At 41.1% G+C, this 13,060-nt stretch overlaps 1 protein-coding gene across 13 annotated transcripts in view; it reads left to right on the top strand.

Moving 5' to 3' along the window:
- Positions 1-12,653, top strand: part of Tjp1 (tight junction protein 1) — a 231,686-nt gene extending 219,033 nt beyond the window's left edge. For 4 of the 13 annotated variants that reach the window (XM_006540783.4, XM_006540778.4, XM_030242356.1 and 1 more), the window contains 6 exons: positions 1,152-1,202; positions 2,282-2,448; positions 5,600-6,074; positions 7,535-7,752; positions 9,005-9,148; positions 11,151-12,653. In XM_006540783.4, the coding sequence (XP_006540846.1) occupies positions 1,152-1,202; positions 2,282-2,448; positions 5,600-6,074; positions 7,535-7,752; positions 9,005-9,148; positions 11,151-11,245 (1,150 nt within the window). In that variant the 3' untranslated portion in view covers positions 11,246-12,653. The remainder of the gene's footprint in view (positions 1-1,151; positions 1,203-2,281; positions 2,449-5,599; positions 6,075-7,534; positions 7,753-9,004; positions 9,149-11,150) is intronic. The other 9 variants (XM_006540786.4, XM_006540782.4, NM_009386.2 and 6 more) reach the window with 5 other exon arrangements.
- The last annotated feature ends 407 nt before the right edge of the window (positions 12,654-13,060 follow it).

Raw genomic sequence — 13,060 nt, 5'->3', positions numbered from 1 at the left:
TTTTTGATTTTATGTTAATTGGATTTTTTTTAAGAGTGAAAATTTAGTTATTTGTGTTACATAACGTTCCAATGGGGTCTAGAACACTGCCTGGAACCCGGCATTTATTGATTTGATGGAGCTCACTCAGTACAGGGTACAGTGTCATCCACCCACTGCTAGTCGGCAGGTCTGGGAGGATCCTGTGCTAGCAGTGGTTCTCGCAGGGAAGCTTTGCCATTGAATGAAGTAGTGTCTGTCTGTCTCTTTTACCATTTTGCTTTCTGAGAACTAAATGCAGGAGAGAGATGGGTGGCAGGCAGTTGTTTGTTGTTCATGGTGAGCGTGTTGTGTGTGGCAGCTTTACAAATAAGCATCTTCCCACCGCAAGATTTAGCTTACGACTGGAGGGCTTGCTAGAAAAGAAAAGAACGCCATTGATATGGCCATGCTCGAAAGGTCCACATGTTTTCATTTGCCAGTTTGTCTTTATAAGGGGTCAGAATACCTGCCAGTCAAGAGACGTGTGGCCCTTCTCCTGTCTTTACTTATGCCATTTCTTTTGCCCAACCTTTTCTTTTTCTAAATTGGGCTTTATTTATTCATGATTTGTTGATTATTATTTGATAATTGCTTATTGTCTTACTTCGTTACTTTCTGTTTTGTTTTGTTTTGTTATTCATGGCAGGGTTTCTCTGTGTAGTCCAGTCTGGGTTTATGATATGCCTGCCTTTGCTGGGATTAAAGGCACAAACCGCCACCATCCAGTGACTCTTTGCTTTTATTTTTGAGTGCTGCTGGGTGTTGAGCCCAGGACCTGAGATGTGATGGGCAAGTGCCCTGACGCTGAGCTGTACCTTATTCTGGCTCATTTCTCTGCTCACCATTAGCTGCTGCTGCGGCATAGGTGAGCTGAGGACACAGAAGGCAGTGTGAGGACACAGATACGTGTGGGGGTAGGATATAACTAAGTTAATTATTGGTTAATACTATTGCTGATTCCGTTGGCTATGTGAGAGTGAGTAGTATGTTCTTTTATGAAGCAGGCTATGTTAAGATTATAGATGTTGGTTAATATTTTAAATGACATTTGAGTTCTATTTGCTGTAAATCTTAGTTAGATTGACCGTTTTCTTTCATTTTTCTATTGCGCTTGCTTTGCCATCACCTAGATTTCTTGGCTCTTACACTAGCTATGACTACTTGAAAAGGAACATCAAGTGGTAAGACTGGCTGGCATTGATGTGAGGCTGTTCCATGAGATGTCCCTCACTGTGTCGTTGGCATTATGTGCACTTTCAGATCTTAATGCTGTCTTCTAACATTGAAGTCTAAATACGTGTAAGCAAGGTACCAGCTAATTTTGATGCTGTTCATAAAACTAGATTATTTTCAATAAATATTGTATGAAAACAAATACACATTTCAAATCCATGTTATTGTCTGTGCACATAATGCCAGGCAGCTTGGCACTCTGCAGTAAGGCTCAGGTGGCAGGGTTGCAATTATGGGTCTATTTAGATTCCTTTGTTTAAATTCTATGTGTTACTTATTAACAATTGGCAAATTTGAAAACCTAAGGGTACATGGCACAATTTTTACTAGACAAGCCTTATAAAGTAAGTAGTGCCTGCTACTCCAGCAGTCGTTAAACAGAGCAAAAGAGCAGGAAACCAGGGCAGATTTTAAAGATGCCCTGTTTTTCTAGTGTTACTGGAACACAACCCTGCCTGTCCATTGACTGACTATGTCTAATTTTGCCTGGTAACAGCTAAGTCAAATAGCTGTGGCAGAAACCCTATGGCTCAGAAAGGCAAGTCCTTTTATCTGGCTCTTCACTGGAAAAGCTTGCCAGCATTGGGTCTGTGACACCGTGTTTTATGGTGCTTTGAGTATGCTTGACACCAAGATTTTGTACCTGAGATACAAAATTAGAAGTTAGTTTAAGGAAGGTTTGTGCCAAAATAACATTTCTCAAAATATTTGCAAAACTTCCTTAAATCTACTATTTTTATAAATATCACAAATATTAAAAGTATACCCAAAATTTCATCCGCCTTTTAATAGATATCTCCTGGATGTTTTACTAATATTCTTCAAGTATCTGTGCTGTCTTGACATTTCTTGTGCTGATGAATTTGTTTGTATATTTTGGTAGAGTTGCTACCTATACTCATGAGAAGAAATTGTGAAATTGTGACATTTCTAGATACTTTTTTTTTTTTTTAAAGAAACAGCAGCAGTTTTGCGATGGGGTTCATTTTTCCAGCATTGAAACTTCTTCTCTTTTTCCTTTAAATAGGGGAAAACCCGAAACTGATGCTGTGGATAGATCATTCAGTGAGAAACGTTATGATCCAGCCCAGGCCACGCCTCCTCCTCCTCCGTTGCCCTCACAGTACAGCCAGCCAGCTCCACCTCTGTCCAGCTCTTCTCTCCACATACATTCCAAGGGCGCCCAGGGTGAAGGTAGGAAGTTAAGACATTGATATATTACTATAATAGAGTAATGGTTATGAAGTTAAATTCTCACAGTTTTGAAGCTTAGGTGACTTTAATGTTTTTGTTTTTTTTTTTTTAAGTTCAAAAAATGCTTGGGCTGGTAACAGTGAAAAGTAAAGGTTTTTGTCAAAAATGTATGTTATTTCGGCCTGGTAGCTCATGTCTTTAATCCTAGTGCAGAGGCCTTGAATCTGAGTTTGAGACTACCCACCCTAGTCTGTATAATACGTTCCTAGCCAGCTAGGACTGCATACTAACTCACACAGAAAAGAAAGAAAGTGTGTTGTGTGTTACCTTCTGTTTATTTAAATGACTGTTATATTGCATGAGCCTTGTAGCTAAATGGATTTTTGTCAAAACACCCCCCCCAACCCCTGGTATTTTTTTTTAAAACATAAATTTATATCAATTTCCACATCTTGAAAGCAGTACCTGATAATTGATGTGCCTCAGTTTAAATATCTAAGGGCCATAGAGATGCCTCAGCAGGTTAAATTGCTTCATTGGGCCTGATGTGAAGTCCAGCCCTGGAACCTGCATGGTAGAAGAAAAGAACTGATTCCAGCCACTTTTCTGCTGACATCGTACACTCTCAGTGGTACGAACACACTCACACATGCTAAATAAGATGTCATTTTAAATATTTGAATAGTGTCTTATAAGACTTGTTATGCTCCATCTTAAAATATGAAACATAAGAAAGCCATACAGTTTTACACAGAAAATGTCTTTTCATCTTTCAGTAAAATCTCAATGGATGCAGCTTACTCATTTGAATAGCTAGATAATATTCTACCCTAATAGAATAAAATTTTTCTCTTCTTGACATTTGTTAGTACCTATCTATTACCTGTTGGAGGGCGGCATTCTTGAAACAAACCAATTACTGTATACATAGCTCACCCATACTTAGAGATGCATGTGGTGGTACGTGCCTTTAGTTCTGGCACTTCAGAGACAAAGGCTAGCCTGGGCTAAACAGCATTTTATTTTGTCCTGGAACTGACTCTAGACCAGACTGGCCTTGAACTCAAGAGATCTACCAGCCTCTGCCTCCTGATTGCTGGGATTAAAGGTGTACAACACCATTGCCTGGCTACACAGCAAATTCCGTACACAATTAAGAGACCTACCAAAGGAAGAAAAACAAATGTTTAAACAGGCATCTTTTGCTGATTCCCCTCCTTAAGGAAGATTTGTTTTCCCTAAGTGATGCCAGCTAGAAGGTTTTGTTGGTATTGATTTGTTTTAATAGGTGCCTTTTATCACAGTTAGGAGTTGTCTCTAGTCTTAGTTTGCTGAAAGCCTTTTGTTGAGTGTTTTTCTCTTGTGAGCTAGAGAGACGGCTCAGTGGTTATCAGCACTTGCTGCTCTTACAGCGGGCTTGGGCTTGGCTCCCAGCACCACATCAGGCAGCCCTTGACTGACTCCAGATCCAACATCATAATCTGGCCAACACAGGCACTGGGCACATATGTGGGAAACACACATACATGCATCTGCACTCACATACACATAAAATAAAAATCCAGCACTTGGGAGGCAGAGACAGGCGGATCTATAGAGCAAGTTCCAGGACACCCAAGGCTACACAGAAAAGCCCTGTCTCAGGGAGGAGGAGTCTTTAAAATTAAAAATATTTACTTCTCAAATTATCAGGATCATCTGATTTTTCTTATTATCTTAATGTGGTTATATTATTGTGCTCATGAAGAATTTAGATTCATAGTTTTCTGGAAATGGCTTTGTCTGATTTTGTTATCAGTGTTGTACTAGTTCTGTAAAAGAGAACATAGCTTTTCTTTTCCTTTATCTTTAAAACAAAACAAAAAACCGACATTTTCCCACCAGTGTTCCTTTTTTGTGACTTGATAGCAGTTCAGTGGTTCTGTTTGTCGCCACCGCTCCGGCAGAGTGTAGCCCTGTCCCTGCTGCTCTCCACATCTATGGACACTTGAGTTGCCCCATTTGTCAGGTTTGCCCATTCCCTGGTTGTGATATGATCTTTAACGATTAGTTTATTTTTATTTTCTATTTCCCCAATGGTTAGGTTAGTGTCTTATTACACAGTGCTTGGCGATTTACACAGAGGCAGGTGTTCTTCACTTCTGCACAGAGGATTAATACTGATGACCACTTAGACAGTTTTAAAGTATCTTCTACTAGTGTCTTAGTCAGGGTTTCTATTCCTGCACAAACATCATGACCAAGAAGCAGTTGGGGAGGAAAGGGTTTATTCAGCTTACACTTCCATACTGCTGTTCATCACTGAAGGAAGTCAGGACTAGAACTCAGGCAGGTCAGGGAGCAGGAGCTGATGCAGAGGCCATGGAGAGATGTTCTTTACTGGCTTGCTTCCCCTGGCTTGCTCAGCCTGCTCTCTTACAGAACCCAAGACTACCAGCCCAGAGATGGCACCACCCACAAGGGCCTTTCCCCCTTGATCACTAATTGAGAAAATGCCTTACAGCTGGATCTCGTGGAGGCATTTCCTCAACTGAAGCTCCTTTCTCTGTGATAACTCCAGCTGTGTCAGCTGACACACAGCCAGTACAGCTAGTGTGTAGCTGCTGTGCCTTTTTTTTTTTTTTTTAAATGCTTTGGTTAAGGATAAGTTTGCAATACTGATGGGTTTCATATCATCAAAATTGCCATTCTGTTTCTTTTTTTTTTTTTAAGATTTATTTATTATTTTATGTAAATACACTGTAGCTGTCTTCACACACTCCAGAAGAGGAAGTCAGATCTCATTACGGATGGTTGTGAGCCACCATGTGGTTGCTGGGATTTGAACTCTGGACCTTTGGAAGAGCAGTCGGGTGCTCTTACCCACTGAGCCATCTCACCAGCCCGCCATTCTGTTTCTAATTTTCAGTAGATAGTGGGACAGAGTTACTCAAGACATATGTGGCCAGTGCTTTCGTAGCCTCTTTCTGAATCTGAGGCAACCAGCTACACTCCAACTTGTCAACATCACATGGGACCTAGGACTTTACCTTAGGACATGTTAATGCCAAAAGAAAGCAAAGGGTTGTTAGAATGATTTTCAGAGCGTTTTTTTTTTTTTTAATGTATGTATGTATGTATGTATGTATGTATGTATGTGTTTGTTTTTCAGGCAACTCAGTATCATTGGATTTTCAGAACTCATATATGTCCAAACCAGACCCACCCCCATCTCAGAGTAAACCAGCAACTTTCAGACCACCAACTCGAGAAGACCCCCCTCAGACTTTCTATCCGCAGAAAAGTTTCCCAGACAAAGCTCCAGTTAACGGAGCTGAGCAGACTCAGAAAACCATCACTCCGGTGTACAATCGATTCACACCAAAGCCGTACACAAGTTCTGCCCGGCCATTTGAACGCAAATTTGAAAGTCCGAAGTTCAACCATAATCTTCTGCCAAGTGAAACTGTACATAAACCTGAATTGTCTTCAAAAACTCCCACTTCCCCAAAAACTCTTATGAAAGCTCATAGTTCAACACAGCCTCCAGAGTTTGACAGTGGAGTTGAAACTTTCTCTGTTCACACAGATAAGCCTAAATATCAAATGAATAATATCAGCACCATGCCTAAAGCTGTCCCTGTGAGGTAAGATACAAACTTGCCTTTGTTTGTTTGTTTTTAAATGGGAAGGCAGAGTGATCCCCATCTCCCAGGTGCTGGGACTACAGATGTGCAGCTATAGGTTTGAAGTAGTTTATATGATAAATTATACCAGTAAACTGAACTGTTAACTGTAGTCGAACATCCTCCAGGAGGTGAAAGGTGTTAATCAAATTCTAAAGCTAATGAGCACATAGCATCAGTAAGTACTGTCATTATCCCTGTGTCACCAGTAGCTCAGGTTAGGGAACAGAAGCCAGTTTGCCCAACCAGCATCATATATAAATCTAGAGGGGGGTAAGTAAGCCTGTGGTCATCTAATCTCAAAGCCCCAGTGTGATGGACGGATATATCTACTCCTCATTTACTATCTAGTCAGCTAGGGTGCAGGAAAGAATAGAATGTAGTGACCTCAGAATGGCTATTGAAGGCAATAGTTAGAAAGATGGTCGAGTCAACCTTAGCCTAACTCAGGCAGGCTTTTCTCTGTCTGCTTGTTACTTAGTGATTGAACAGAGCCATCTTTCCACATACCGCGACTCAGTTCAGCCCCTTTAGACTTTCTCAGGTCGTCCATGAAGGAGACGCGCTCACAGGTAGAAACAAGGACCATGAAGGCCACCTGGAGTCTGCTTCTCAGGATGATTATGTCAATCTGTCAGTCTGCCTTCTCATAGTCAGTCAGTAGCAGGGTTCTTGCTATGCGTGGCTACCTTGTGTTACCACATCAGGCAATAGGCGCCGGTCCCTTTCCATTTGCACCCTGCCTGCGCTCATGCTGGAGAGAAGCTGACTGCAGTTCACATACTTCAAGTTGTTAGGACATCTTTTCTATCACATTAAAATTGTGGCTTAAAACTTTACTTCACAAAGTCTTGATCGTCTAGCTTCCAAGTTTGAAATGTTCATTGATAGTTTCATCCTCTGCCTTTGTCTTTTTGGGTCTTTGAGATATACCATGCCAGACCTTCTTACCTTGGAACCTTGGAGGCTTTAAACCTTTGTCAGCTTGGGCACTGGGCTTCAGGATGTCCCAAGGACGGGCACTGTGTGTGCGCGTGCGCACTGAAATTCCAAAGCTCTTTTCTGTGCTACACTGTTTCCTGTGTAACCAACTGAGCGTTAGCCACTCTGATTTAGAATACCCACCTCATGGATGTTCACGAAGACCCACAGTAGCTGTGAGACCAAAGAACCATGTTTGATACATTGAAATTACACTGGTAATTATAGTAGCCTCATTCTTTACTTTCAGAAAGGCAGTTTTGATTTTTTCTGAAAGGGCATACATAGTCTTAGCCCTCTAAGTAAGATTTTTCACTTGTTTAAGTAAAGAACTTCAAAATTGTTCAGGGAAATAAGGTTAAATACTTAAACTGTAACAGCAGTAAAGGGAAGTCTCTGCGTATTACTAGGATTTTCACTTGCCATTTTTGACCCCCCAGTCCTTCAGCTGTGGAAGAAGATGAAGATGAGGATGGTCATACTGTAGTGGCTACAGCTCGTGGCATTTTTAACAGCAATGGTGGTGTGTTGAGTTCCATAGAAACCGGTGTTAGTATAATTATCCCACAAGGAGCCATTCCTGAAGGAATTGAGCAAGAAATCTATTTCAAAGTCTGCAGAGACAATAGCATTCTCCCACCTTTAGATAAAGAGAAAGGTAAGTGTGCTTATTGTCTGCTTCACTGCAATAACTCCAGCGTAGCCCTGAGTGTACCTGTGTACGGCGGCCAGCCACAGGGAGAAGCAGAAAGCCTACCTGGATGGTTTAGGCTAAGCACAGCATTTTCTTTGTACAACTGAGGGCCTCTCAAATGAGCCTTCTGCAGAGAAGTGGTGCCACTGGCATGTGATTGGGGGGTGGGGGCCATAGGAGGCGCAGTACGTGTTCGACGGCAGGCCTCTCACATGACTGCTAGGTTGTTTGCCTGACCTAATCAAATTTGTAAGCCCATCCATCTTGGTATCACCCACCCAAGAAGGCTTTGCCCTTCCTGCCAACTATTACCTCAGGAGGCAACACTATTGAACACTCAGCACAGTGAGTAGCATGTCCTTAGAAGGTGGGAAGCATATTTCTGAACAGTTTGAGGAAGCCGAGAATGTCATTATTTTCATAGCCTTCCTAGATCCTTCCTAGATGATGAATTGAGGTGTGATTACTTTTAGCAGTTCTTGATTTCACTAAACATGGTATTGTAACCCACTTTCTAGAGGTACTCTGCCTTAAAAACAGTAGGACTCATATTGTTGGCCCTGCTTGAATACCTAAACACATGTATAGCAAACACTTAAAAATGAAAAGCATAGGTTAGTAGGATGGCTCAATGCGCAAAGGTGCCTCTTCTAACCCTAGAGATAAGACTTTGATTCCTGGGGCCCGCCCATACAATCAAAGGAGAGAACTGACTTCCTGCAGATTACACTCTGACCTTCACTAGCACAGCATGGCATGTGCACGTTCACACACACACACACACACACACACACACACACACACCAAATAAGGTCCTCCCCACCCCAACCCCCAGGGAATGCCAAAAAGTGCTTTGAATATGTTGTGCTACAGACTTAGTCGGTGGGATTGGAATTTAATAGCCCCTGGTTATATGGGATTTTATAGTACTAGAAATGTAAAATGGGCATCAGAGACGGAGTCTATTGGTTATATGTTGAAATATTTTTTCAGCCACATTGTTAGATAAAATATTAAAATGAATGTCACATTTCTTTTTCCTCTAATATATCTATTAAAATCTTACAAATTATAATTTTAGTGTCCACCGTATTTTTCTTAGCACTGCTATGGAGAACTAATGTTATTTGGCTTTAGCAAATGTGTACTAGGATTGACTGTATCTCGTGGGAAGACTTCAGTCATCTCTGTTGCTCCTTTCTCTCCTTGACTCCAGGTGAAACTCTGCTGAGCCCCCTAGTGATGTGTGGGCCCCATGGCCTCAAGTTCCTGAAGCCCGTGGAGCTACGCTTGCCACACTGTGCGTCCATGACTCCTGACGGTTGGTCTTTTGCTCTAAAATCATCCGACTCCTCGTCGGGTATGCTCTCCTCACTCTGTCTCTGGGCTTTGGGAACTGTCGTTGATTAATGCCTGAGCTCTTGGTGCTTCCCACGCTGTGTGTGAACAGGTCTTCCCTCTGTCCCTGTGGCCTCGGAAGCATTGCTAGTGTTTTAAACCTGCGGTTTATATGCTATAAATGCATATGGGACCGTGGAGACTTTTCTACCTTTTAATAATTGGCAATTTGGCTAAAAATTGGCTGTTCTTGGGGCTTAAAAATGTATATAATCTATCAGATTTTTTTCAAGGTGCAAAGTGTTTATTACACTTAGAAAGTTTCCACAGTGATGGTGCCTGGCCAGGGGCTTGGTTTTTTCCAGCCTGAACCTCTCAAGTAACTCTTGTTATGCACTGTTTTAAGTGACTTTTGCTCATTGGCTCATGATTTCAAAGCTTGCGTTGCATTTTCATATTTCTTGATTGAGTAACTTAGAAGTCAGTCTTTACTGCCAATATTGTTCACCCTAACAGGATCCTTAGAAAAACAAAAATGTAAAGTTTTGCCCCTAAATTTGTATAAGTCGGTGAGTGTTAGTAAGTTTCAGTTTGGTCCAATATGAAGCAAAGGTTACTACAGAGTTTACAGTAGGGTCCTATTTAAATATCCCTTTGGAAGAAAGCATTGTGGGCTGATTTTAAGTAGTGAAGGAAAAGTTAAGCAGTGTTGAAAATGGGCACTGAGAGGCCGGAGGATGCTGCAGTTTTGAGGCCAGCTTTATCTAAACTGCCTGCTGCAAGTGGCCTTACAGGATCCACAGATGAGCTACATGTTTGTCACTTCCAGTAATTGTGGGCTACTGTTCAGTTGTTCTGAGACCATACACTTTCTGTGAGCACTGAAGTGTGTTCACCCAGAAAATAAGATACACCTTGTGTGACCCACCCAGTACCGCAGTAGACCGTATTGCTACTGCTAACCTACCTGCTCAGTATGTGAGTGTCGCTAAGTACTGACGTGAGTGCAGCAAACGCTAGTATGTTGAGAAGAAACTTAAAACATAATGATGAGGAAGATGCCTTTGATTTCTAGAGTTGTCTGAGTAGTTTTGTCAGTGATTCCTTATTAAAGCATTCGATTCCTTATCAAATGTGATGCATATCTTACAGTACATAGAGGACACAACTGGAATAGTTGACAGCTGTTAGAGGGGTTGCCTGGTGCGTCACAAGAGGGCTAGTCGCTCCTCTGTGTCAGTTGTCTGGTGTTATTTGTGGCAGAAGCTTCTCACACTGCCTCACAGGCACAGAAGCTTTCCTGGCCTAGGCCTATTGGAAGGGAGGAACAGTCAGCAGCTTTGAGTCTCAACTCCCTTGGCTACCACAGAGGCAGTTTCCCATTGTTCACAGGTCATATCCACTGCCAGGTCTCTGTGCAGGATGTAAATCTGAAAATACCAAGGGTTTCTTTAAGACTCACTTAGAGCTACATAGCCAGTGGGTGTTTTGAATTCCCACAAATGCCACAAATGATTTTATTGCACAGCCAGAATTAGGGAAGACTCTGATGTTGTCTCACTGGTTTGGCTTGGTAAGGGGGAGGAGTCTTCAGGAAGTAGGTGCTACAGAACTTGGCAAAATACCCTTTGTTTGCAGTAACTGAGTGTGAGCAGTGTGTTCTTACATTTAGCTCAAATGGGTTAACATACAGTTCTATCCAAAAAGACGGTGTTAATAGTTGTGTACACTGCAGAGCAACTCCAGTTGTCTCAGCCATGTGATTGTCTGAGTCTTTATAACTTTTATTCCTATATTAAAAGTCCAGTGAATTGGATAACAAAAGAGACATCTAAAACAGCTTTCAGATGATTGTAGCCAGCAAGTCTACTTAAAACACTAAGTTTGGATAGAAGTATACTATTTGAAGAAATAGAAGAAAATTCTAATATGTGTGTTTATATTTGTTCCATTAATAGCAAAACATTGTGGGTAGCAGTCTAGACAATCATGAGTGACATCAGAATCTTTTTTTCCTCTCATAGGTGACCCTAAAACCTGGCAAAACAAGTGTCTTCCTGGAGATCCGAATTACCTTGTTGGAGCCAACTGTGTTTCTGTCCTGATTGACCACTTTTAATTCTTAGTGTATAGGAACTGGACTAAGCAATGTGAACGTGGATTGAACTTACTAAATCTAAATGGAACCACTCTAATGAGTATTATATTTTCTTAGAATTTATACTGCAATTGGTAGTATTAAGCATTTGTTGGAACTGATGAAGGTTAGCGAGCATGCCCCTGAGCCACGGTCAGAAAACATGCTACAAGCTATGTGTTATTGAGTGAAGAACTGTCAGGCATTGGCTAGAGGTTCAAAGATATTTTTGCTTTGTAATGATTTTTGTACTTTTTTATGGTCACTGCTTAACTTCACATACTGATTTCCGTTAAAAATACCAGCCAGTAAATGGGGGTGCATTTGAGTTCTGTTCTTTCCAAAGTACACTCAAAGTTTATTATGGCCTTGGCCTAGCATACACATTTTATTTTATTATGCATGAGGTAATGTGCACACATTTTTTACAAATGCACCTGGAATATATAACCAGTATAGTGGATTTAACAGAAATGTACAGCAGGGGGATTTATAACTTGGGGAGGGAGGGTCAAATGAAGACAATTACTTATTGTATATGAAAACACATTTCTTTTAGGGAAGGACACCAAAGCATGTGAGCCCGGTTCATGGCCTCTGAATCTATAAATTAACATATCACCACAGACATGTAACCAGCAGGAATGCCTTACCCTAGTGGGTTTAATTCTTCCATCATTTCGCTGTGTATTACTAAGTTTTTATGAGTTCTGTGCATATCTAGATACTGTACCATGGAAAAGACTGAGTAGATTGTGGACTTGATGGTTTCAGAAATGTGCAAATTACCTGGAAGAAAATAATGGTGTGACTTAAAATATTTTTTTGACAGGGGGAGTGGCAGTCTTCTGTTCTTTGGGCTGTGCATCTGAGATGTTTGATGCTTTCAGGACGCATGTACATAATGCGTGCATACCACTTTTGTTCTTGGTTTGTAAATTAACTTTTATAAACTTTACCTTTTTATACATAAACAGAACCAAGTTTCTAAGGCTACCTTTGTATTCTCTCCTGTACCTCTTGAGCCTTGAACTTTGACCTCTGCAGCAATAAAGCAGCATTTCTACACATACAAGGTCATTTTTCTAAGAAAAAGAATGCACAGAGTTGTTACATTTTTAAGTGCTGCATTTAAAAGATACAGTTACTCTAGTTTGATTAAATTCTTGCAAAGTATCCCTTCTGTAAAATTTGTGATACAATACTGTGCCCTAAAGTGTATTTTTTTACTAATAGACAGTTTATTATGGCACATCAGCACGATTTCTGTTTAGATAATACACCACTACATTCTGTTAATAATCAGTAGGTGTGAAAGGATTTCTTTTGTGGTTATTAAAAAAAAATCTCAAATTTCTAAATCTGCAAGAATAAAACTTTTTAAAATACAGTATTAGTTTGGTTTATTTGCTCTCTGTTTCCCATTCCAAGCAACTTTATAACCCTGCTTTAAATTTGTGTGTGTGTGTGTGTGTGTGTGTGTGTGTGTGTGTGTGTGTGTGTGTGTGTGGTGTGTATGTGTAGGTCAGAGATGGATGTCAGCTATCTTCCTGTCAGCGTCTTTCTTATTTTTGAGGCAGGATCTTGCCTTGAACCCAGAACTCTGAGATTGCTAGCCTGGCTGGCCAGCAGGATTCAAGGGTCTGTTTGTACCTCCTCCCAGCCTCCAGTGACGGGGGTGCAGACATGTCCCGTCTGCATACTCAGTCTCTGTTGGTGCTGGACATCCAGACTCAGGCCCTCACGAGTGTGAGAGCAGTGCTTTTACACACTAAGCCATCTCTTCAGCCCCTGCTG

Source organism: Mus musculus, chromosome 7, assembly GCF_000001635.26.
Source record: "Mus musculus strain C57BL/6J chromosome 7, GRCm38.p6 C57BL/6J".
Lineage (NCBI taxonomy): Eukaryota > Metazoa > Chordata > Mammalia > Rodentia > Muridae > Mus > Mus musculus.
The sequence above is the reverse complement of the archived record's forward strand: the minus strand, read 5'-3'. Positions and strand labels throughout refer to the sequence as shown.